The sequence below is a fragment of the Pectinophora gossypiella genome, chromosome 2 (genome assembly GCF_024362695.1).
Source record: "Pectinophora gossypiella chromosome 2, ilPecGoss1.1, whole genome shotgun sequence".
Lineage (NCBI taxonomy): Eukaryota > Metazoa > Arthropoda > Insecta > Lepidoptera > Gelechiidae > Pectinophora > Pectinophora gossypiella.
This window is the reverse complement of record NC_065405.1, coordinates 4,558,742-4,583,757: the sequence shown is the minus strand read 5'-3', so window position 1 is coordinate 4,583,757 and position 25,016 is coordinate 4,558,742. Positions and strand designations below refer to the sequence as shown.

Below are 25,016 nucleotides of genomic sequence, written 5' to 3'. Positions count from 1 at the left end.
GTATTTGTTACGATGTCACCTACACCTAACTTTATTTAATATCACACCGCCTTATTCCAAAACGAAGACTAAAACCAGGTTTAAAACAGATCGCCACGGAAGAAGTCCCTTCGCGCTAGTATTGCAGATTCTGCATAGAATTTTAATGACATATCAATTAGTTCCATTGTCATCCGTTGACTTTTTTCGCGGCGCGGACTATATTTTCTTCGGACTATCTTTAGACTCCGTTTTGTGTAGAAACAAGTGCAAGAACAGTTCACTATTCCACATACATATGCAGATAAAATAGATATCTTCTTTACATCTGTTCCTCGAATCAAAAAGACTGTTTTATCTATAACAGATACTTTTTAATCATTGAAGTTGTTACTTTTTCTAGCTCTAATTTAATTTTTGTAATTAAGTACCTAAAGTATTAGTGCATGTTGTGTCCACCTGTAAGTGGCGAGGCGCTTAGTTTTTTATATGTATTAACTGCAAACTGTAACCATGTATCAGTGTACTTGCCGTTGGTTGACCAAATAAATAAATAAATACATGATACTTAATTATGTATTAGAAATCGTCACAAACATTTGCATAAAAAATAAGATCGTAATTTTCATCTGGACATCATTAAATTTCAAGGTTAGGAATTTGTTAGTGAGAATTTGCAAACGTAATTATAAAGAGTGCTAACTGAATTTTGTACATTATTTCACTTAATACCTACAACGTTGGAACAAACCGGACCTGTCAAATCTTCAGGTCAGGTAAGCGGACCCTGTGAAAAATCGGGATAATGCTAGGGGGATGACCAACGTTACGTTAAAGATAAATTATGAATTTCTGATTACTAAATAAAGACATCTAAAACTAACGAAAAATATTTTCTTTTTTCTATTTAACTTATTTATGAATTTTAATAAAGAAAAATGTAATAATAAATGCATCTTTTTGTCACGTTCATCTATGACGTCACAGGTTGCTTTTTCATACAAATTCCATAGTAACTTCGTGTTTTGACGTTCAGTAAAAAGTAACTGATTTGACTAGTTGGAAAGTACCCTATTATTATTTAGAAATCGCAAAACGAATGTAGGATATAATTGAATTGATGTCTAGGTCATAGATAATAATTGATATCACGTGGTTTCCAGTATTTGTGCCCGGTTACTGGCAAAAGGCTTGTCCCCTATTACATGGGACTTAATCATAGCGGAGAGGAGTGTTGTTATTCGAACTTACACCTCTGTCGACCGTATTTTAATTGAAAGTACCCAATTGCAGACAAGTTTTTAAACTGATGTTTTAAAATAACTGAACAGCTTCCGCTGGCGAGTCACGAATGATGAGAATTTTACGTAATATCTACTCTCAGTCTGTTGTAAATTCAATTACCACTTCAAATGTTGTCCTGAATAACGCCTTTGACAAACATTCCCAAGTTCCTAAACACGAAAAACAGTACACCTTAGTTCCAAACTGAATTGCAAAGTTCAAAATACTTTCTTGAACTCTCAAGTACTCGTTCTCTGTCTACGCTTATTAAATTTTCTTTTAGATAGAAGAACAATACGTCTTTCTGTCCATACTAATGTTATAAGTGGGAAAGTGTATGCGTGTGCCTGTCTGTTTGTTTGTCCGTCTTTCACGGCAAAACGGAGAGGCACGTGACAGGCATCTTGTTGTCTCTTTCTAATCCCCCACTCCCTAAAATGGGGGTGGAAGTTTATTATGGAGCATTCCGCAATTTTCAAGGGAGAAAGCTAAAAATTGGTATGCGGACTATTTGTGACTAACAAAAAAAATGTGCACCATTTTTTTTATGGAAATCTGCTCCCAACCCCTTTTTTAATTCCAATTTTATAATCGCGCTGGAGAGTCTCGAACTTGGTTTATGTGTCAGGGACATCCAATACAATTATTACTGGAATTAATCGCCTTTATGCGTCGACAGTCACTCGTATGCATTTCAGTGTTCCGTATCATTAGCCACATTGAAATTGTATCCTCCTCTGTGGTTATTAGTTCATTTCATTTTCCTTAAAATCAAAAAGCCACGTACGTTGTAATTCTCTAAAAGGTACCGTCACATTATTTATGCTTACGTGCGTCATCGTTCATCATCACAGTTATTCTAATTGTACTTTTAAAATAGACGGAATGTTACAGTAATATTTTGATTCATTCAGAAAGACTATCAAAATGTACATTATACAGAACGGCTGTTAAGAAACCATAGATCAATGGTAAAACGTCAAGGTATCAAGGCATACGAATTCTAATTCGATAATGTAGCCAAAGTCACTGTCGCTGCGAGTCAGGGTCGAAATGTTCGTGAAAAAGCAAATTGGCCTTCACAACTTTCGCTTAGTCGTCTGCCTTCCCTATTACTCAACCATCTGACCTTGAACTTCCTCGTCCCTTCCCTTTCATGTAATTAAGACGGCTGTGGGGATTATTTAGTTGTGTTTAGAAGGTCTTATTACGCTGGTTGAGGGAGTAATTAATAAATTAACAGCGGCAGCGGTCGTTGTCCTGTTGCGATAATGTTTTGCACTGGTGGCGCTGATATGCCACATCTGCTGGGTCAGACCGATTGCTAAGGTCATTTCACTCTTTAGCAACCTTGTATTATTAAATTATTATACTGAATGTAATTACTAAAATTGTTTTTTTGTTACTTACTTGTATCTCATTCATTGAGGTGACTACCTTCCTACTTTATCTTTTACGTCTTTTTAAGAGGTCCGTGTTGCTCTATGCTTTGTTGTGATTAAGAAGTATAATATAAACACTTAAACCAGATGTAATTAATTGTGTTTTATTTATTATTTATTAATGTTTTAAGCTATTATTATGACTCCGACATAACTAAGTCTATCTAAGAATATGGGTCGTGCGCTGGTAACTGTAACTTTAATACCATATTATTTTCAATTAAGTAAGGCACTATTGTCTTGTGAGTCACCAGCTTGTTTCTTAAACATGAAGCCCTTCTGTTCATTCCCCGGCATCAGACTTGCCCAAATGAGTTATTAATGTATCTTATGTGCAATTTTCACTAACACAGTTGGCTTGACTATTATACTCTCACCACCTATCACGCTAACAGAAAGCTCGGTGAGGCGTGCGTACTTGGTTCATCATGCGTTGAATGTTCATCTGACTACCGTAATTGAGATATTTATAATAAAACATACTATCACACCTGCATCCCCAAAGGTGTATACAGGGTGTTAGTGATATCGTAACAAATTCTAATTGGGGTGATACAGACCATCATTCTGATTTAATATCAAGTGGAGATTTCCGTCGCAAAATTCATAATGTTTTTTGGATTTTTTAAATTATTTTAAATTCTATACTTTTGCGATCGAAAATTCTACTTGATATTAATTCAGAATCATGGCCTGAATCATCCCTCAAAGTTTTCGTTACGACATCCCTAACACCCTGTATTATATACACTCACTCCCCGCCAGCTAGTCCTATGCAATGGTAATTATGATAATATGTATGTGTCGTATTAGAAATGTTACAAACCTGTCGATTCCGTTCGTCTGTGATTCTCGATATTTGTATTTTCTTCCGACCCATGGTGGCAGCAATCTTGGAGAGGGTTTGGGGAGCGGGGCAAGAACGAAAGTCGCCGGTGTTTGGCTTCTACTGCAGACGTCAACAGCTGCTACCTGCAGACAATTAAAATCACTAATTAGACACAATAGTTTGTCTACCATGAACAGTCATGAGCAATATAATGTACCCACTTTAGGACTCTGTCGCACTGACATATTTGACATTTAGTGAGACTTACAGTTCAATTTGTCAAAAAAGTTAATGTGACATGGTACCAAAGTGTATACATATTAATGCTCGTGACCGAACAACATCATCATCATCTCAGTCCGGTTTTTTTTTAGGATACGCTTATCTAACTTAAAGATTTGATAGTTTCGATTTTTTACGGAAGCGACTGCCTGTCTGACCTTCCGACCCGCGAAGGGAAAACCAGCCCAATATAAGTTAGGTTACATACCTCCGAAACGTATTTATCGATTTTATGGGAATGTGGTCTTACTCACGATGATTTCCTGCGCCGCTGAGTACCTGATAATTATTTATGATTCGAAAATGAATTCGAAAATAAATTCGAAATTCATTGGTTTAAGCCCGTGCTGGGTTTCGAACCTGCCACCTTACAGAGGCCTGTTTAGATAGACACCAATACCGCTTGTTACGATCCCTATGCAGCCTTTTTGATGTAAAGACAACAACGAAGGATTTATCTACCTTCTCTTAACCTTTTGTAAAACGTTTTATGATAATATAGAAGAGTTCGATATATAATTACTAAACTGAATTAGTTGGTTCATCAAAATAAAAAGAGAGTATTCAATGCAAAACAATTTGTATATAAAGATAAACTAAAGTCAGTTCATTCAACTACTTATTGAGTGTAATAATTATAATGATAAAGTCAGTTTATAAAAAATTATGATTAGGTAACACCTCCAGTTTTCCCGAGAACATTTACACATTTTACAAAATATTTTTATATTCATGTCAAGAAGAAAGTGTGTGCTACATTGTTCTCGATAAATATACGAGTATATCTACGCAGTAGTCAAACAATAGACCCTTTGTATACGTCCAACAGCTAATGATAACCAACGTGACGTCATACATATCGGATAATGACGTAACCACAGAAACCGTAATCCGCATCAAACTAGTAAATCCAATAACCATCCTCCACAGTAGGTACTGTGAAAGTTATTGAATTTAAATTAATATTTGTTTTTGATACACGTGACCGATTCTATAACATAGTGTTATAGACAGCATTAGATACAATATCGCGGCTAAAATTAGTGGTAAGTACATTTAAAGAATCGAAAGACATGACTGATATTACATATATTATAATATATTGTTTTATATGTATGCATTTAAGTATTATATTGTTACGGTTGGTACTTAATTAATGTAATAGTGTTGTAAAACTTCAAACCTAAAAGCAAGTTTCTCAGGGAATCATTTTGGGACCAGTACCTTTTTTAATATACACAGGAATAAATAAAATTCAAACTTTAGATCTTTTAATTAAAATCAATTCCACGTTGAGAAAATTAATTTCCACGGCTAAGCTTAATCATAAATATAAATTTAAATGAACAGAACGTTTTTCTGAAGGAAAAACAGTAACAGTAGGCAGGTAAAACAGGGTCATGTGGGCTGATAGTGGGGTTATTATGCAAATCTGTGTGACCTACCGCCGCATGTATTATGGATACGCTAATGTGCGCTCGCGAGCCTGCTCGCTCTTTTGTTTGTTTTGTTATACGACGTCATTTTAAAGGTTGATGTCACCGTTTTTGAATACATTACGCTCTAGACGTTCGATTATGATTCTCAGTGCATCTATCGAAGTTTGCGCGTCAATGTTGTTAATGATATTCAATACTTTATTATCCTGTCTGCAAAGTTGCTCAATTTACATTCTAACTAAACTTGATCTTATTTTTCTTTGAATTGTGGTCCTTCGAGCATGTATCCAGTTCTATCAAAAATTTGTTGTCGTTATACAATCTCATGAAATATTCAAAACTTCTTACCCCGATATTGGCGTCAATGAAACCACGTGTTTCATCTTAAACATGGAGGTCTAAAAATATCTTTCTATCGCGTTGGATTACATCAAATTTACATAAATTGTTCCACTTCTCCTGAACGAATTCTAATGGATGCTAAAAATACGTCTGTAGCTGAAAATCCTGTTGTATTTTTTTTATATATGCCTGTTTTCTTGTAACTGCCAAAATATAGTACCTACATAAAAACTTCCTTCTATACTATAAGACAAAATATTTTCATGTGCGTTATTATTATCTGTACAAAAATAGATCAATATACCGATCATGGAGTAGAAAGCTGACCTTCTATTGGCAAAGCTATTGGATTAGGTTACAGAGTTGCTAATATAGAGAGATGCCGCAGAAACGTAGCCAGTGGGATTCAAATATGCACAAAATAAGCTTATTATATGAGACAACGATCTTATTGTAAAACTTTCCACATCATTCATTGCTTCTTTGGTATCGCGCAACCACAACTTGCGGTTGTGTTACTACGCAATGAACGGCGGGTAAATCGACGTAGTGGTCCAGCCAGAAATGTCAAATGCGGCCGCTTCACACACCGACGTGAGTCAACAGGCGACATGCGGAGTCTTATAATTAGTGAGGGCATATCTCCCTTGTCTCTATGATCTGTGGTCCAGGTCCTAGATTAATGTCAGCTAAAACTGTAAACCTCAAATCAGTTTTCTGCGTACACGCGCCTTATTTTAAGTCATTATTAAAATTACTTCCGATTGTACTTCTTCTGTTACATTTGTAATTGTTTTTAGTGTTGTGTTTATATATGCAATAAAGCGTTTTTTGTATTGTATTGTATTGTAAAATGTGAAAAACTGTTTCACAAACAACATTATTCCAGAAAAATGTTTCTAGCAGCAGTTTCATAAAAAGTTTCAGCGTCATACAATTGAAAATGAGCTTTTATCTACACGTGTTCCGAAAGTGCCTTATCTCTTTTTTAAAAAGCGTACCTAGTTAGTGGTGTAGTCATGAAAAATTAAAAATAAAGTAAAAAAGCGGGAGATAAAGACTTTTCATACACTTTTTCTTCTCGAATTTAACTGCTGCAGCTTCTCCACCTGTATACCCGGAAACCTTAGCATACCGCCGTTCTTAAAAAAACGTTTTAATAATATTTTAGTAATAATGCTACCTAATATTTAACCCCAGAGGGTAATTTGGGGACCCCAAGCATTCATGTCTTGTTTTCACCTTGTCAACTTTTTGCAAAGTTTCTGTTTACTGAACTACTGTTTAATTTATTATTCATAGGTAAACTTTGAATGTCAGTGGGAATCTCATTGTAAAAAGTATTACTGAAGCCTTTACCACACACGTGTATTCTAAAGGTCACCTGTCCAAGCCTTTACGCTCGGATATTTCAATTAGTGCACCGGACGGCATGAAAGGGAACCACGTTAATTTCATTCTACGAACACTTTATTGGGTTCCACGGAATTGAATCAGAATATTTAATAGTATTTCTGCTGTTTTTCACTGCGTGGTTTTTGAATTTAGTTATTTGTCTTGAATTGGAAATGACAGGTGGTGTTTACCACAGTGCTGTTTCATTCGTAAAAAATTCTGTTAAAATATGGTATTACTTATTAAAACAGACGAAACACGTTTTCGGAAGGATTCTATTCAATTTTAAATTTGAATTTGGAATATTAATGTTGAGAATTAAAAAGTATAATAAGTACTCACTATACAATTAAATTTATTTGTTATTTCTAGCCATCTTCTTTTGTTCTAATCCTTTTGTCCCCTGTTGGGATCTAGGGCTTTTGCAATCTATGTAGCTTGCTCCCATGACATGCCTAGAGTAACAACCGACCAACCCAGTTAACCGGTGTTAATTATCTTTTATCTGATAATATTTACGACACATAAACTCGATTTATTTAATGAGAAGTATATATATCTGAATATATTTTGTGTCTTTTACACTTAATTATACAGATAATCATTAGAGTTATACAAGATTATTGACTGCTTTCAAAATATAGTATCAACGATTATTCTAAAACATTCTTTAGCCAGACGGTCTGCATACAAATACTTCTCGTGACACGAACGCTATAACATTCATACAATTTGCAATTCACACCTCGAAGCAATAAGATTTAATTGAAGTAAAAGGTAAATTACAATTTAAACAGTAAATATAACGTTTGCCTTTTTCCCTTATCGGTAACATTTTCTTACTTCGTTTTTATATGACCTAGATTTTATGCTGATGTTTATGAAGGAATAAGTGCAGATTGCAGTAAATGTCTAGCCAACACGCATGTATATACCTGGGGTTATTAAATTTATTTGCGTCTAGCTTTACCCTATCTTAATTTCCATATGAATGATTTTAAATTAGATTTCTTTTTTGCGTGGGCACAGACTAATTATGATTACTATGCAAGTGGTTATAGTTTACTATACGGTAAATACTCAGGAATGATATTATAAAAAGGAAAATTATGTTAATATTTTAATTTAGTTTGGCTCTTATAAACTTAGTCTAAATTTTTTTTGACGTGGCTTGTTGTAGATTTACCGCAAATGTCGTTAAACAATCTAAAAATAGTATTTCTAAGCATGAATGGGGCGAAGAAAAAAGAATTTGAATAAACCAGGATTTCCCGAATCGTCCAGCGACGCGCTACGTGCGAAAAATCGATCTTATCTGTTTTGTGATAGTGATCATAATTCTATACAAAACTGAAAATTCTGACAGCACGTATGCCGGAAAAATGCTGTTCGCATTAATCTAAAGATGGACTTCAATACCTATAGGCGATATAACTTGGAAATAACGACTTTACTTAGCAATTTTACGATATTTAAGTGCTTGTCTCTGCCATCCCGGTATGGTTAACGGGCGTGAGTTTATACCTTAAGGATATATATATTCGTAAATTAAAACACATAATAATGGGTTCTTACCGCGTTTAAATCAGGGATAAGAGACTCCCGATATTTCGACACTGTTGCAAGTGCCATGATCACGGGATGACGTTATTATGGTGTTTTAATTCGTAAATTTTCCTTCTTCTTATGTCAAGACATTGTAACTAGCTGATATTACAAGGAGTGTGCCTGTATCATAAGGATCGGCAGAGGTGTACAATATATATTTTTTTTATTATTATTATTGTTTTCTCTCTCTTATGTTATTTCATTGCCTGTGTAAAATGTGTATATGCCTGCAAAGGCAAAATTTAGTGAGACGTAATTTGCAACTATAACTGTATCTATCTATAACTGTACCTAAATTTATGCACAATAAAAAAAAATCTTTATCTTTATACACCCACTCTTCGCCAGCTACGTTTCATAAATCATCATAAACTGCCTATATACGTCCCGCTGCTGGGCACAGGCCTCCCCTCAATCAACCGGAGGGGGTATGGAGCATACTCCACCACGCTGCTCCACTGCGGGTTGGTGGAGGTGTTTTTTACGGCTAATAGCCGGGACCAACAGCTTAACGTGCCCTCTGAAGCACGGAATCATCTTACTTTTTCGGACAATCAAGTGATTCAAGCCTGAAAAGTCCTTACCAAACAAAGGACAATCTCACAAAGTGATTTCGACAATGTCCCCATCGGGGATCGAACCCGGACCTCCAGATCGTGAGCCTAACGCTCTAACCACTAGACCACGGAGGCTGTTAGCATTAATCTAAAGCAGCTACGTTTAAGTCCCATGTAATAGGGGGCCAGCCTATTAACCGGCTACAAATACTAGGATTTGTAATATCAATTTTATGGTTGATCCAAATCCAAACATGAATTCACACATAAAGTCGAATTATCAGAGCCTGAGCCGAAAATCGTACCCGTGATATTACGACGTAAAAACTTAAAACACGCGTTCACCAAACAGGGTAATCACTTTGTGATCCCTAGTTTGGTTAGGACATTACAGGCTGATCACCTGATTGTCCAAAAAGTAAAAAGATCCGTGCTTAGGAAGGCCGTTAACCCGTTGGTCCCGGTTATTACTTACTGTTGTAAGTACGTAGTCATGTCAGGGGCCTATGGCGGCTCAGTAATAACCCTGGCACCAGGGTTGATGGGGTTGGTAATTCACCTCACAATCCACACGATAGAAGACCAAACAGGGTTGTCACGGATTTTTAACTAGCAGATATTAAAAAAGAAAATAAAGTAGCAAATCAAGGAGTAAACAAAACAAGAGATCACTTTAATCCACGAAGCCGTCAAATTAATATGACTTTAATTTACATCGTCTTAAGATAAAACTTGGAAGCCAAATTAAAAAGTACTACAAGGTATCCTTGGGTCGCGGAAAGCTGAAGCATTCCACTTTATTACAGTACTTCGCTCAGCGACAACTACGTAGCAAATTTTATCGCGCTTCCTTGCTGAACTATTTTGCATGTTTATACATATACTTGTGTTGTGTTTTGGACTGCATACAATGTTACGTAGAATCTTTGTAAATGCACGCGCCAAGGTGTTGTATGAACTATTGTAGACGCACATACAGGCTCGGTAGTGACGCTGGTTCCGGCAGACAGGTACCTCGAAATTTCATTTAAGTTTTATCTGTCATTTTCTTACGTGTCGAAAGGAGGTGTGTATATCGGCGCTCTACTTATAGCGTTGACGTGTGTTATTTGTGAATTTAAATATGTTCCATCTTTTATGGTATCATTTTCCATAAATTCAACACAATAGCTATAGCAAAAAAGAAAATAGTAGTACAGGGAATATTTTGCGGTTTGTGCCTTTTTGACTTGTTCATTAGATATGTATATTTGCTGCAAAGCTAATGGAAATAATGATAATTATTATAATTTAAGTAAATAATTATTGCAGTATTATATATGGACATGTTTACAAATAATAATTTAGTAATCTTAAGATATTTAATCACTAGGCAACATTAATGTAATACAGTCTAAAAAGGCCATTCTTGTAATTCATATAAGAAAGCAATATTGATATTTTGACATTTGGTTACATTGCGCACTAACTTTAATAAACGCAAATGTCAAATTGTAATATTGCTATTTAAAGCTACGTGGCATTTTTAACACCCCTGCGGGATCTGCATGACAACTGTGCCGCGCGCGGTGCGAAATATATTGAGCGCTTCGACCAATAAACGATACGAATTCTATCTACGTAGATGGACGTCAAACGGCTATTGGTCGAAGGCCTCGATATAATTCGCGCCGCGCGCGGCGCAATTACCGTGCAGAGCGTGGTTATTTTAAAATAACAAAGAAAAGTCATCGTCATATTTATTTACTTTTCGAACTGCGATTTCCAAAACGGAACAAAGTTCCCTGAAAAGCGCACAATATTCCGAGCTAAAGTCGATAACGGGGTTCCCTCGAAAAATTGTATTGGCTCTTCCAGGAAATCGGAGCCACTGGCTGTATCTACGTATGTGTGAGTGTAACTGCATGTATTTGTAACCTGAACACAACTGAACGGGGATGCGACGGGATGTTATGGATATGAATGTTCCGGATCTGGATATACGAAAATAATATCAGTTCAGATCATATACGGTTACGGATATGAAATGACTTTAGATTATCCGCTAGTTTGAGTTACGGATATTCGTTTTTATGGAAATGTAAAAGAAAACCACTAGACCACGGAGGCTGTCCTTTGTTTGGTAAAGAGTTTTCAGGCTTGAATCACCTTATTGTCCGAAAAAGTAGCAAGATTCCATGTTTCGAAGGGCACGTCGAGCTGGTGGTCCCGGCTATTAGCCGTAAAAACTCGTCCACCAACCCGCAGAGAAGCGGCCTGGTAGATATGTTCCATACCCCCTACGGTTGATGAAAGAAAGGCCTTTTGAATGCAAAAACAGCTTCACATGGTTTTCAAGCTCAGTTCGACTTCCTATTTGAACCTTTTATATCAGGTTCCATTACGGTTTCGAGTAGAATCGTATTTCGGATATGCGATAGTTTCGATTCGGAGCATAGCACCCCTGGTTTGCAATACTGATGTGTGTTGCAGCAAACATGATTACACGCGGATGCGTGTGTATGCGTTGTGAACTCCTGTGTCAGTTGCGGAAACAGTGTTGTTGAAGTATCGATACTTCTATCGATGATTGACCAGTAAGGCTAACATGCATAACGTGATGAAATTCTTCTATCGTTAGGGTTGTGAGATGGATGACAAACCCCATCAACGCTTATGTCAGGGTTGCTATTGAGCCGCAAATGCCCTTGATATGGCTCATGTAACAACTACTTACACCAGTAAGTAGTGACCGGGCCGACGCTTAACGCGCCTTTCGAAGCACGGATCTTTCGGACAATCAGGTGATCAGCCTGTAATGTCCTAATCAAACTAAGGATCACAAAGTGATTTTCGTGGTATGTCTTTCCGGGCATGTCGTAAAAACCGACAGAGGGATTGTGTCCTCTAACATGATGGACTAATGTTATGGGCGATAGGCTGATCCCTTATCACCATAAGGTTCATCATATCCATCTTTGGACTTCGTATCAACAGTGGCTGCAAGTTGTCTTTGATTACTTGTGGCTCTGCCCACCCCATTAGGGATTACGGGCGTGAGTTTATGTATGTATGTATGTGTATGTCCCCACGGGAATCTGGACCCTAGATATCCGGATAGTGAGGGAACGCTCGAACCATTGGACCACGGAGGCCGTTAGCATTGAAAGTATCGAAAGGTTTATCGATAGTGCCTGCGGTGCGTTGCGGCGTTGCCCGGGTCACGCTAGGGGTGGGGTCTGTAGGTCAGTGTGTTTATAGGCGGTGTCACGCTCACACCTAACCATGCATCAGTGTCAACCAGGTGGGGGGTTAATCGGCGATCTAGGGCTCCGAACAGTAATGCCTCTTGAGATATTCACATGTGGACATGAAAGATGGGAAGATGTTGCAATATCTTTACGTTTATGTCTCAATTGATAAATACACTACAACGGCACGTTAAGCCGTTGATCCCGGTTAAAACTTACTAATGTAAGTAAGTAGTCGTTACGTGAGCCCCTGGCCTTAGGCGGCTCAATAGTAACCCTGACACCAGGGTTGATGAGGTTGTACTCCACTTCACAACCCATACGAAAGAACAAGATAAATACACTCACAAAATTATACTTATTATAATGAATTCACTGTGGTCTTGGGCTTGCTTCTCAGACGGGGAGTGTCGGTTCGAACCCCGGTACTGCTGATGTTATAATTTATGTTAAGTGCAGTTTCCACCAACACAGTTGGCTCGAGCATTATAGGCGATATGGCTCACCACCTATCATGGTAACAGAAAGCTCAGCGAGGTGTGGGTACTTAGTTCATCTACCTCGCGTCGTGTCGTGAGTTTATGTTATGATTAATAACGCACAAGTGAAATGAAAGAAAGTAAACGAAATAGATTTTGAAGTGAATTTAAGTGATATAGTCAGAGAAGAAAAGCTGCGGTGAATGATTCCAGCATGCTCTAAACACAAGGGGCGTTAAAAAGGCCACATCGAAGCGATTCATCTAAAAAAGCAATATTGCAATTTGACATTTGCGCATATAAAAAAGTAAATGCGCAATGCACACAAATGTCACTTTTAGATGCGTTTTTGGATGAATTGCTTCGATGTGGCATATTTAAATCCCAAGTATTCATATTAATAACCGTTACTTAGAATAGCAGATTTCCGTAAAGCCGCGCTTGATTTAATAAAATATTTATTTTTAATCTTCAGAGAGGTTTGTTAAAATTATATTAATTAAATTTAATTATTAAAACGCGGGTTTAAAATTTTATTATCCAGCTCTATTCGTGTTTATTTGTATAATTATTCCGAGTATTTGTAACAGAAAAAGATCCTTTACTTGTGTTTTTCATAGTAATATATACATAAGAGGAAACAAACTGAAAAATCGAACAATGACACTGATACATACCTATCATACTTAGGTAAACTGACTTCTCAGTTATATTAATTTACATTTCCGTTAGTGGTTCTCATGAGAGCAAAAAGCTCTGCTACGATCAACCTGTTGCTACGCTGTTGCTACGGATAGTATACTAATTGTATAAGTATCAATATGACCACTCTGATATTGCTACGACTTTCGTAGTCGTGAAAAGCGTAGCAGTAGAGAGTATAAGGTAATTATAACTAGGTGCAATTTTTACTTTTGTTCTAAATAGTATTTTATGTTTATACCTAATCTAAAGTTCCAAAAATAGAAAATTTAAATAGAACAAAAAATTGAGCCTGAATATTCCGTGGGTAAACATCGAGTAACCATTTCACTGAACCTGCTAAAAATACCTGAAACATTTTTACAACATGTCAAGATTGCGTAGTTTCAAAGTAAACCTCTCTATTCCCTACGTAATAAGCGAAGCCTAAGAAATGGTAAAAAATGTGGAAATATTTAGATATGAGCGTTTCGGAATGTTGGTTTGGTTTAAAAAAAAGAAATTTTTCGCAACTGTTGGATGTTTTCAGAAGCAACTACGTCATAGCCCTTTTTCCTCATGGCTCATTAAGTTTTTTTCTTAAAAGGTTAACAAAAGCGTGAAAGCGTGAGCGATAGGCCTTGTTCAGGGGTAAATAAGTGAAAAAAGGCTTTCAGCCGGTGACGGGTGAAGGCAAACAGTCAACGGCCGACGCCAGTTGAGTGCTTGAAAGCTGAAAAATGCAGCCTGTAAATCATTCTTTGAAATATTCACACATACACAGGTTCACCCAAATAATCCACTATTCCCGGGGCAATGGTTTTTCGTTTATTAATTTCAAAGCGTGAAACGATAGCATATATTTTATAAAGCCTTTAATTGTAAAAATCAATCTATCTAATTTCAATTAGCCTTGGAAAGCTGTGAAAAATGACAAAAAGAACTTTAGGTCTCAAATTGAATACCTAAAACCCTTGAGCCAAAAAACACAAGGAAAACACCTCAACAACATACATTAACAAATTGAGACACTTGTTTCCTTCGTAAAACCAATATAACACCCGCGGTTTCCGTAATGACTACCCTGAAATCGCTGCAAATTGTATTGATCAATTGAATTTATAAGTAAATCAATTTTCGATACTTATACCAGATTAGAGGAGGACGAAACGCGTAGGCGTCCTCTTTAGGGTAGCCACCTACGGTCTCCCGGGCCACAGATGCTCGTAGCCAGCCTAACTAGACCTCTGCCACCCCACGCCTCACTCCACACTTTCTTTAACCTTTCAAATAATCACTTTAAGGCGGAGGTCATCGCTGCGTGGACGGTGAAATGTCTCTTCTCGCCATTAATTTTTGTATTCGGAGTGATTGAAAAGTCTTTGATGTGATACAAGTAAGATTCGGGAAATATTCATTTTGAAGTACGCAGGGGTGTGAAAGATGGTCTTGCTTAAGTAGGTGATTCTTCAATGTCAAATGTAACTTTCTTTTCCGATTCTAGAATGTTCTGATCCCCTGACAACTACCTACATTGTATCTAAAATTTTACTTCGATCACAACATTCTGTTTCTTTTAAAGTTCGGTAATAGAAGTCAGAAAAAAACATTTCAATTAGTTTTTTTTTCTAAAACCTTGGCTCTTAGACTCTAGACCACTGAATTCGACTTAAAATAAAAAAATGATATCACGTGGTTTCCAGTATTTATGCCCGATTAATAGTAATAGGTTGGCCCTCTATTACTTGGAACTTAATCATAGCTAGCGAAGTATGTAGGTACACCTCTGCCTGAGATATTATGTTGTATTTGTTGCTTAAAAAACATATAGAAGTAAGACAAGAAATCGTACACTGTTCAGGAAATTGGAATATCAAGTCAAACACAGAAGGAGACAGTTCTTTTTAAGTTGTCACAGGAGAGGCAGACTAAGAGAAAATTCAATTTAGTGCCAGACATCTTTCTAGAACCGCTTGCTATCTAACAGGATTTATTTCACGAATACTAAAGGTTGCCCGCCACTGAAACTGCTTTGTCCGGCCAAGTAGTTAATGCCATCTGCGGCAAATCTACAATAAGTCTGGTCAAAAAAAACTTACACTGAAAAGCTGCTGATAAAACTAAAATCTTCCGCGTCATACGCACTGCCACAATTATTCGTTTTATATAGAATTATATTCACCGATTAAATTTTGTCCGGCCAAGTAGTTAATGCCATCTGCGGCAAATCTACAATAAGTCACGTCAATCATAAAAAAATAAAAAAATACAGATTAAAGTTCGATTTTTATTCTTCCTCTATCGTTTGGGTTTGTGAGGTGAATTACCAACCTCATCAACCCTGGTGTCAGGGTTACTATTGATTTTTATTTAGTTAAGTAATTTAAAAAAAAAAACTTTTGACGTCATCAAGAGAATTTGGCGCGTGATGTCTGGATGGCAGCCGAATTTCTTTTTCCATTTTTAATTCCATACAAAACTGTACATTATGACAGTACGTACGATGCGGTAGAATTTTCGTCTGCCTTCAGTTTGCATAGAGTTCGGTTATATCGCCTGAACTTAATAAGTTATATTTAAGTTCATTTTTGGGAAAATAAACTAAGAATGTCTAAGAGCTTTTATTTAATCGCAGCTGAAAATGTAACGGACAGACAAAAGTAATTTTGGCATTTTAAATATAATTTATTATTTTTTATAAAAATCGGAACTTCTTTTCATTCTCATTTTTTTGTCATGAACAGGATCATGGAGGTTTATTTTAGTAGTCTATAAAACAAACCGAAAACAAACAGAACGTGTCTAAAACCAAAATCACATAGATTGAAGATAAGACTCTTACAGTAAGCACTTCTGATAGGGTTGTTGATCTTTTGAATATTAATTCAAATAGCCGATTTAACAATTCAGTTTTTACTTTCAATTTACCGATAAAAAAATGACTCCTATTCTTTACGTAAAATTATTAATAATGCTGAAAACAGATCAAAATACTTTATAATCACTATCACAGTACAGACAAAGTCGATTTTTGTTTTGTTCATTTTAAAAATTTGGATGCCTACTAGTAACATTACGCACTGAATTCTTCTGATGACGTCATCAGAATTTTGTACCCTTGGTTGATCGAGGGTGGCTGCAAGTTGGGTGCTGGATTAAATAACACAACATAAATTCACGTCTAAATCCCAATTGGGGTAGTCAAAGTTACATCCATCTCAAGATGAACTAAGTACTCGCACTTCACCGAGTTTTCTGTTAGACCTGTGTAGATTTTCTTAGCACAATAATGCGATTGAGGTCTGTGTTATATTATGAACCCTTTTCTAAGTAAGCGTAATATGACATAAAAAAGAAATATTTAAAGTAGTTTTCTGGCAACCCTAATGTCATTATCACGACGTCCTTGCTGGCAAGCCCCTATCAGCCTGTTCGATATTTCGGCACCAAACAATTGGTGTTTGATTCGGAAAATTGTCCTCTGTCATTGACACTACTGAAAGTATATCGTATTATTATGTCTATTTTTCTTTTTAGTCTTCTTCTTATCGTGTGGGTTGTGAGGTGACGTACCAACCTCATCAACCCTGGTGTCAGGGTTACTATTGAGCCGCCAAAGGCCCCTGACATGACTCATGTAACGACTACTTACTTACATCAGTAAGTAGTAACCGGGACCAACGGCTTAACGTGCCTTCCGAAGCACGGATCATCTTACTTTCGGACAATCAGGTGATCAGCCTGTAATGTCCTAACCAAACTAGGGATCACAAAGTGATTTTTGTGATATGTCCCCACCGGTATTCGGGATTCGGGATTCTTTTTAGTGCTTGTGACATAAAAACAATTCGCCAGCAGATGCCCTGACTTGCAAGCATAATCATTCTTTCATTCAATGCGGGACTTTCCAGGCTACGTTCTTAAAATACAATATAGATGGCGCTGTACAGATTTTCCTTCGTTTAACCTCCAATTTCATGTATAACAAACATATGCATCTTTTATGCTTGTTTTATTGGGTATAAATGATGACCCCCTTTATTACGCCCAGGCACAATTACATCTTCCACCCATTATTATTATGCTCAAAAGAAAGAGAAGCAATATAGGTAGCAACTCGAGAAGGAGCTCGGTGGCGCAGCGGTAAGCGCGCTCGGTCTGCGATTGTTGAAGTTAAGCAATTTTCGCAAAGGCCGGTCATAGGATGGGTGACCACAAAAAAAAGTTTTCATCTCGAGCTCCTCCGTGCTTCGTTAGTGAATGCCAATGATACTACATATCATGCACGACAGGACCTAATCTGTTACTTTGTAGATACTCCCACTCATAATTCATAATAGGATATTTAACAGGGTCAAAGGTAAATTATAAAATGCTAATCTAAAAACCGGACGGTCATAGGATGGGTGTCCACAAAAAAAAGTTTTCATCTCGAGCTCCTCCGTGCTTCGGAAGGCACGTTAAGCCGTTGGTCCCGGCTATTAGCCGTAAAAACACCTCCACCAACCCGCATTGGAGCAGCGTGGTGGAGTATGCTCCATACCCCCTCCGGTTGAATTCTATACATAATGTGATCCAAATATCGAGCACCAATTATTTTTATATATGCTTCTGCGATTACATTTTATTTTGGAATAATTATGTATCCGAGTAATGTGGAAATAGGTAATTATCACGTTAAAGCTGTACACAGCCATCTAAATTGTTTTTGTTTAACGTAGTTTGGAAGGGGAGTAAGGGGAGAACGGAAATAACACCTATATCCGGCCCAACTGCCAACCTCACCTGCGCGCGTCGGTGCTTCATTATGAGTCGCTGGCGGCGGTGTCCACTGGACGCCGCGGTGCTCCCTGCTAGATAACAGACGAGGCTCTGGCGACCGAGCAATGGCGGTATAACCATACCACCGTAGAGGCAACAGCGGCCTTGGAGTTTAAATAACTTCAAAAATGTCTAGGGCAGAAGGCAACGGGAAACCACTGCTTCTATTTTCCCAAGAGAGTCAGCATAAAGGGTCCTCGCAACCCTGATGCTGACCACGATCCTCAGATATGAGGGACCGACCCAAGAGAGAGAGTCTGGAAAGTCCCTCATTGGACTTTTGCAATTTAAATATTAAGTTTATTTATAAGTTACTGCATTCCTTTGTGGCACTGTTTGCTTCTCAAAACCCCGGTATAGGAATTACACCAATTTTTAATACCTCTATATCTATTCTCAGTGCAGTTTTACTAATATTATAATAATGTATATTATGACGTTTATTTAATTGTCGCACTCACATCACACGCACCATAGCCACACACTGATTTCACTACTCAATAAAATTATAGATCCTTCTTTTAGTGTAAGTAATATTTCTTTCTTTTATTGTTTTATTTCTGCTTTCCATGTGTAACACTAAGTCTTTTTTTTGTACTCTTTATTTATTTTTTAAAATTTATTGTGCGGGTACTCGTGTTTCACCGATCGGCGTGGGTTGAAAATCAGTGTTGCCCTCTGGGTAAATTTCCACTGAACCCTGGCCTTTTTTGGTGATTTGCGGCACCCATATACCTTTATGTTTTCCAACTAAATATTAATTTAATGTGTGTATATTTTAATGTTGTAAATGTATATGTGTGTCGTAGATTTTACCTAAATAGATTTTTTATATTATATTATTATCATTAACCATTCATTATAGATGGCGACACCGGCGGTAAGGCTCAGGTTGGACTAAGAGTTCGACGCATTATAAATCTCCGCGATGAATATGTTTTCTTCACTTACTTCCCTCAGACGAGTATAGTTCACAAAATGAAATGAGTAACGGTTAACCCTACCATAAGAAGTAGGTACACTTCGCAGTGTACATTTGTATTTACTGTGTGCCTATTTAATTTCCCTTCTTACGTCGTTTCCTTTCCTATTACTTACAATGGATTAAAGGCTTCGGTAGCAATTTCAAATATGTCAGCAACATAAAAGTGATTGCATATAAGTGATCAATTTGAGATATAAAACTTCATAAGGATTCGAACAAACTAGTAGACTAGTTTGATTATGGTATTATTATGTCAACGTTACGGTTTGTATGTTGAATATGGAATCTTAAAGAATACCTACTAATCAAGTTTTCTAAATGTACCTACTTAGTTCTAAGAACTATGCCTTAAGGGTTTGTAATTTAACTTGATTAGAAAATAATGAGGGCTTTTCCAGACTACTCTCTCTCTCCTTGGCATTTATTATTCCCATCTGATGGTGGGGTCTGCCTTCTTCGTACTTCTCTTCCACTTCGCTCTACTTCGGCTTCTCCAGACTACGTTCACCAAAACCAATATAGATGGCGTTGTACAGCTTTAAGGTGATAATTACCTATTTTCTCATTACTCGAGTACATAATTATTCCAAAATATAATGTAAGGGCTGAAGCATATAAATAAATCATTGTTGCTTGATATTTAGATCACATTATGTTGCTACCTATATTGCTTCTCTTTATGTTGATCAGAATAATAATGGGTGGAAGATGTAATTGTGCCTGGGTGTATTAAAAAGGGTCATCATTTATACATCAATAATGTTCAAAGATGCATAATGTCTGTGTTAAAATGTGTGTGGATTGATTATTTCACCACTCGCAGACTGTATTAAAGGAAACGCTGATTGTTTGCCACTTCGTATATAATTCGGTTTTAGTAGTTAATTACAAAGGTTACAAACACGTCCGACAAGAAGAGAAGTTCGATGAATACAAAATTAATTTAAAAATAGTAAAGAATTAATATATTTTTTTAACCTTTTTTTTTAAAGGTATTTTTATGTTGCAATTGTCAACAGTCTGTTATCCGAGAAATTAGAAGGTTAAACGAAGGAAAATCTGTACAGCGCCATCTATATTGTTTTTAAGAACGAAGCATGGAAAGTCCCTCAATGGAGTGGTGTTAGCGTGGGGTTGCAGACAGTAGCTTTTTACTTATTATATTATCATCATCATCATTTTCACAGACATTTTCTAACCTAACCTGAAGATTTGACAGGTCCGGTTTTTTGTCCAGAAGCGACTGCTGTCTGACCTTGTAACCCGCGAAGGTAAAACCCGCCCAATACAGGTTAGGTCACATAAGCGAAAATGTGATAAAGGAAATCAAATACGTCGGCTTGACGACTGCCATGAAGTTTGACAATATAGAAGAAAAAACATCTTTTATTTCAGGTGGAGACCCACATGACAACAAGTTGTCCCGGTAACGTGTTTCAGATCCACTTTCACATATATTCGCCAGTTGCGTTCCTCCCCTAGGGACGGGAGTGGGGATATTCACGCGCTCGACTCGAATTCCGAGTCCCGTAAAGTAAATCTTATCCCGATTATTGGGCAATGGGATAAAGTTATTTCGAGACAAATTGCTTTGTCACGCGTCACGCAAGGTATAAGAGTGAGCTGGAGCTTTATTACTTTTTTTTGTATTTACTAGACATGACACAAATTGTCCAAATACTAGGTACCTATTTTGAAAGAAAATTCACGTGTCTTAGTTTCGTATATTAAAGTCAGGGGCCTTTGGCGGGTTAAAAAAATAATATAACCCTTACACCAGGGTTGATGAGGTTGGGACCGCCATCCACAACATAGGTCCCGTGCTGTAGGGCTCCTCAAGTGTTCCGGGCAGCCCTCGGCGGAGGGGGAGGCGCTTGACGCGCTCCCCGCCACACGGCGGCAAGGAGGAACACCGTTGGGTTTTAGTGGGTATACCGGGTGGCGACACCCGGGGAGTCCCACATAACCACGCCGTCCCCCCGGGCGGCGTGGTATGCGTAACGCATTTCCCAACGTTAAAAAAAAAAGGGTTGATGAGGTTGGTAATCCACCTCATAACCCATACGATAACTGTGAACCTTGAACAGCCATCCTCGCATCTTATATCCTCGCATTTGATATAACTTAGTTTTACGTCTCGACCACAGCTGTGTAATCGACATCCACGTGGGTATACATAATATCAGTACGCTACACGTGTTGGTAAGTGTCCATATAATTTACTACGATCGTTTATTAAATTTAACTTCGATAAAAACTTCGATTGGCTTATAAAAGTTTGTATTTTATTCATAATGTACAAAGGTCACAGAAAAGTTTCTTCTCTTTAGTTTAGGAGTAGGTAAATAGATTGATTGAAAGACCTATTTATAAGCTAGTATACTTAGTAGTTAGATTATTCATTCAGTTGTTTCTTCATCTTCAAAAACTGCAAATACAAAAATCCTTCCATAACACAACCACGAAAAGCAAAAGCAAACTCCTATCTCCCTAGCACTATCCCGTTTCTCACAGAGTCCGCTTACCTAACCTGAATATTTGACAGGTTTTTATAGAAGAGACTGCCTGTCTGACCTTCCAACCCGCGAAGGGAAAACCAGCCCAATACAGGTTAGGTCACATACCTCCGAAAATGCATTTCTCGGGTATGTGGTTTCCTCACGATGTTTTCCTTCCCCGCTGAGCACGTGATAATATGATCCAATCACGAATGCCAAAACAAATTCGACTATCATTGGTTTAGGCTGGATTCGAACCTGCGACCTCAAAGTGAAAGGCAAGCGTTCTACTAACCGGGCTACCACGGGTCTCAAAAGCAAACTCCTACGATTCAATATTATTTTGAAATGTCGTGTCGCAATTAAGCGTACATTTCCCAGTATTCATATTTGTTTGTGCGTCACAAATATTCACTAAGCTCTATGCACCCTTAATATGTCGTAAGTGGGAGTGCATGCGGATTCACACAGCTACACACGCGCGCGCACACGCGCGCGCACACGCGCGCACACACACACACACACACACACACACACACGCACACACATTGAGCCCTGTATAAGCACACGGACGACACATATGAATCTGTTTTGCATGTGTGCAGACACGTGGAAACTAGAAAGCTTATTGGTTTCCATTCCACACATATATGTACGTGCTTGACTACCTACGTTTTGAGCACCCATATTATGGTTGTTTAGTCTAGTATTTCCTGCGTGTTTCGACATCTCTGGTTGCTGAGAAACCATTAGATAAATCGGCTATTGGAGTGGCCGGAGTTAAAATATTTGGAGGAAATCGTTTTTGCCAGAAAAATGAATAATGTAAGTATATTTTAACGGACCTAATGTAGATAAAAATAGATAAATCTACATGAATCCGATACTTTAACGCATTTTAAAGTTAAATTCATACATTTGACATTCTAAGTATAACCTAGAATCCGTGATAATCCTGTTCGAATAACGCGTAGCTTACCTACATCGTAGTGTCTCTGGTTTGAATCCTAGTTTGGGCTTTAAAAATTTTTTTTTGTTGAATTCGACTTTATGAGTTTGAATACATGTTTGGATCACAGATAATTAAACAATGGGCTCGTCCTCTATTATATGGGACTTGAACATAGCTGGCGAGGAGTAGGTGTACCAGATACCTCTGCCTACCCCTTTGGGGATACCAGCGTGTTGTTATGTCATATTATAACCTAAACGGTTTAAAATTTGAGTAATAAAGTTCATCATCATCATCACCAGCCCATTAACGTTCCCACTGCTGGGGCACGGGCCTATGACGTTAACGGGTATCTAATAAAGTTATTACTTACTTATTGTTTATATTTTCCTGTTTCTGTTTAAAAGTGATTAACTCTATGGTAAAACCAAGACCATAGAGTTAATCACTCCTGTAATACCGACAGATACTAAACCCTATTATATATGTAGTACTTAATTTTACCTTAAGTTGTGCACAGAAACTGTATGGGGAATTTCAGTTAATTATAAAATTATTTTATTTTGGAAATCCCTGAAGGAAATCAACGTAAATAGATAAATTGTTACTGAATAGCAGTTACTATAGACTAATTAATGTCTTATGATGACACTTTGCTCACCCTATTTGGGATTACGGGCGTGAATATAATTTAAGTTTTGTATGTATATCATGAGATATTAATTTAAGAAGATCGGAATTTACCTAACAATAAATATTGCTATTTGATATTTGTTGGCCTTGCAATGGCAATCAAATTGCAATATAACTTCTTAGATGAATAGCTTCAATGTGGCCTTATTAATTGTCTCATAGTAAAGTCTTCCATATTCAAATATTGCATTAATGATCTACCTGCCTATCTATTAATGTACCCTTTTCAAGTGCAAATAGAGAGTATTTCTATTTCTCCTAACAGGTGTCGCTACTGTTGACTGTTCTTAAATTTTGACGGTTACCCATACTATTTGAGTAAACAAACATAATATTGTCTTAGTTATATTTTTACACTGTAACCCTTTGTGCAGCCTTTAACTGCAAAATCCTAGTGTTATATTTATTTATTGGAGATAGGAATGAAGAAAACTTGGAAAAACTGATTTTTAATCACACTGAAAATTGCCTTTTTCCAACTGACTGCTTTTCTTTTACATATTATTATACTTCACATACTTCAGACGGGATACACTCTATATTACTCCACATTTTATAGCAATTTGTCACGAATTTCAGCTGGACAGTATGGAGAACTGTTCAGGAACCAACAGTGCTGCCGCCTACATTTGAGCTTCTAGATTTTATCCTCATTCACAACGCTTTGGCCATCCTAGGTTTAGAGGTGTAGGTTTAAGTCTATAGATATATGTGAGAATGAAAGATTATTATGACCCTGATGTGCAAGAGATAAAGTGTACGGACGTGTTTTGAGTGTGAAAGAGAGAGGAGAATGGCGGCGCGGTGGTTAGATAGGAGATGAGGGAGTGCTTTGTATACACACACACATAAACAGCCTATATACGTCCCACTGCTGGGCACAAGCCTCCCCACAATCAACCGGAGGGGATATGGAGCATACTCCACCACGCTGCTCCACTGCGGGTTGGTGAAGGGTGCTTTGTATATTTATCTGAGAAAGACGTTGAATAATACCATTTTCATTTAACTTCACCACCCTACATTAATAAATGTGGCGCAGATGGAGAGAAAGTGCGCCAGGGGAGAGTTCCAACGAGATGGTCCGCTGCGGTGAGGATGACAGTCGGGGTAAACATGTATCGAGCTATCCATGCAACTGAGAAACGCATGGAATGAAAAGAATTGATTCGCGGTCGCGATTCTCAGTAACGAGGGAAAGGTGATGAAGATGTAACATACGACAATCTCACGACTATGTCCTATTGGGGTAGTCAGAGGTACCTATCGTAAGATGAATTAAGTTAAATACCCACTCCTCACCGAGCTTTCAGTTTGACCAACGTGATAGGTAGTGAGCCGTGTCGCCGTCTATAAAGGTCGATCCAATTAATGTTAGTGAAAACTGCACATAAAATATAATAACTCATTGGTACAAGTCTGGTATTACATAAGACCACAGTGACTTTTTGAAGTATATGTATAAATGTACACTGCTTTATAGAGCACTATAGTACAGCATACATCGCCATCAATAATTA

The 25,016-nt window shown here is 37.4% G+C and overlaps 1 protein-coding gene across 6 annotated transcripts in view; it reads right to left on the bottom strand.

Moving 5' to 3' along the window:
- LOC126372234 (myocyte-specific enhancer factor 2) overlaps nucleotides 1-25,016 on the bottom strand; it is a 97,306-nt gene that overhangs the window by 16,526 nt on the left and 55,764 nt on the right. For all 6 annotated transcript variants that reach the window (XM_050017912.1, XM_050017920.1, XM_050017929.1 and 3 more), the window contains exon 2: nucleotides 3,532-3,677. In XM_050017912.1, coding sequence (XP_049873869.1) covers nucleotides 3,532-3,585 — 54 coding nt within the window. In that variant the 5' untranslated portion in view covers nucleotides 3,586-3,677. The remainder of the gene's footprint in view (nucleotides 1-3,531; nucleotides 3,678-25,016) is intronic.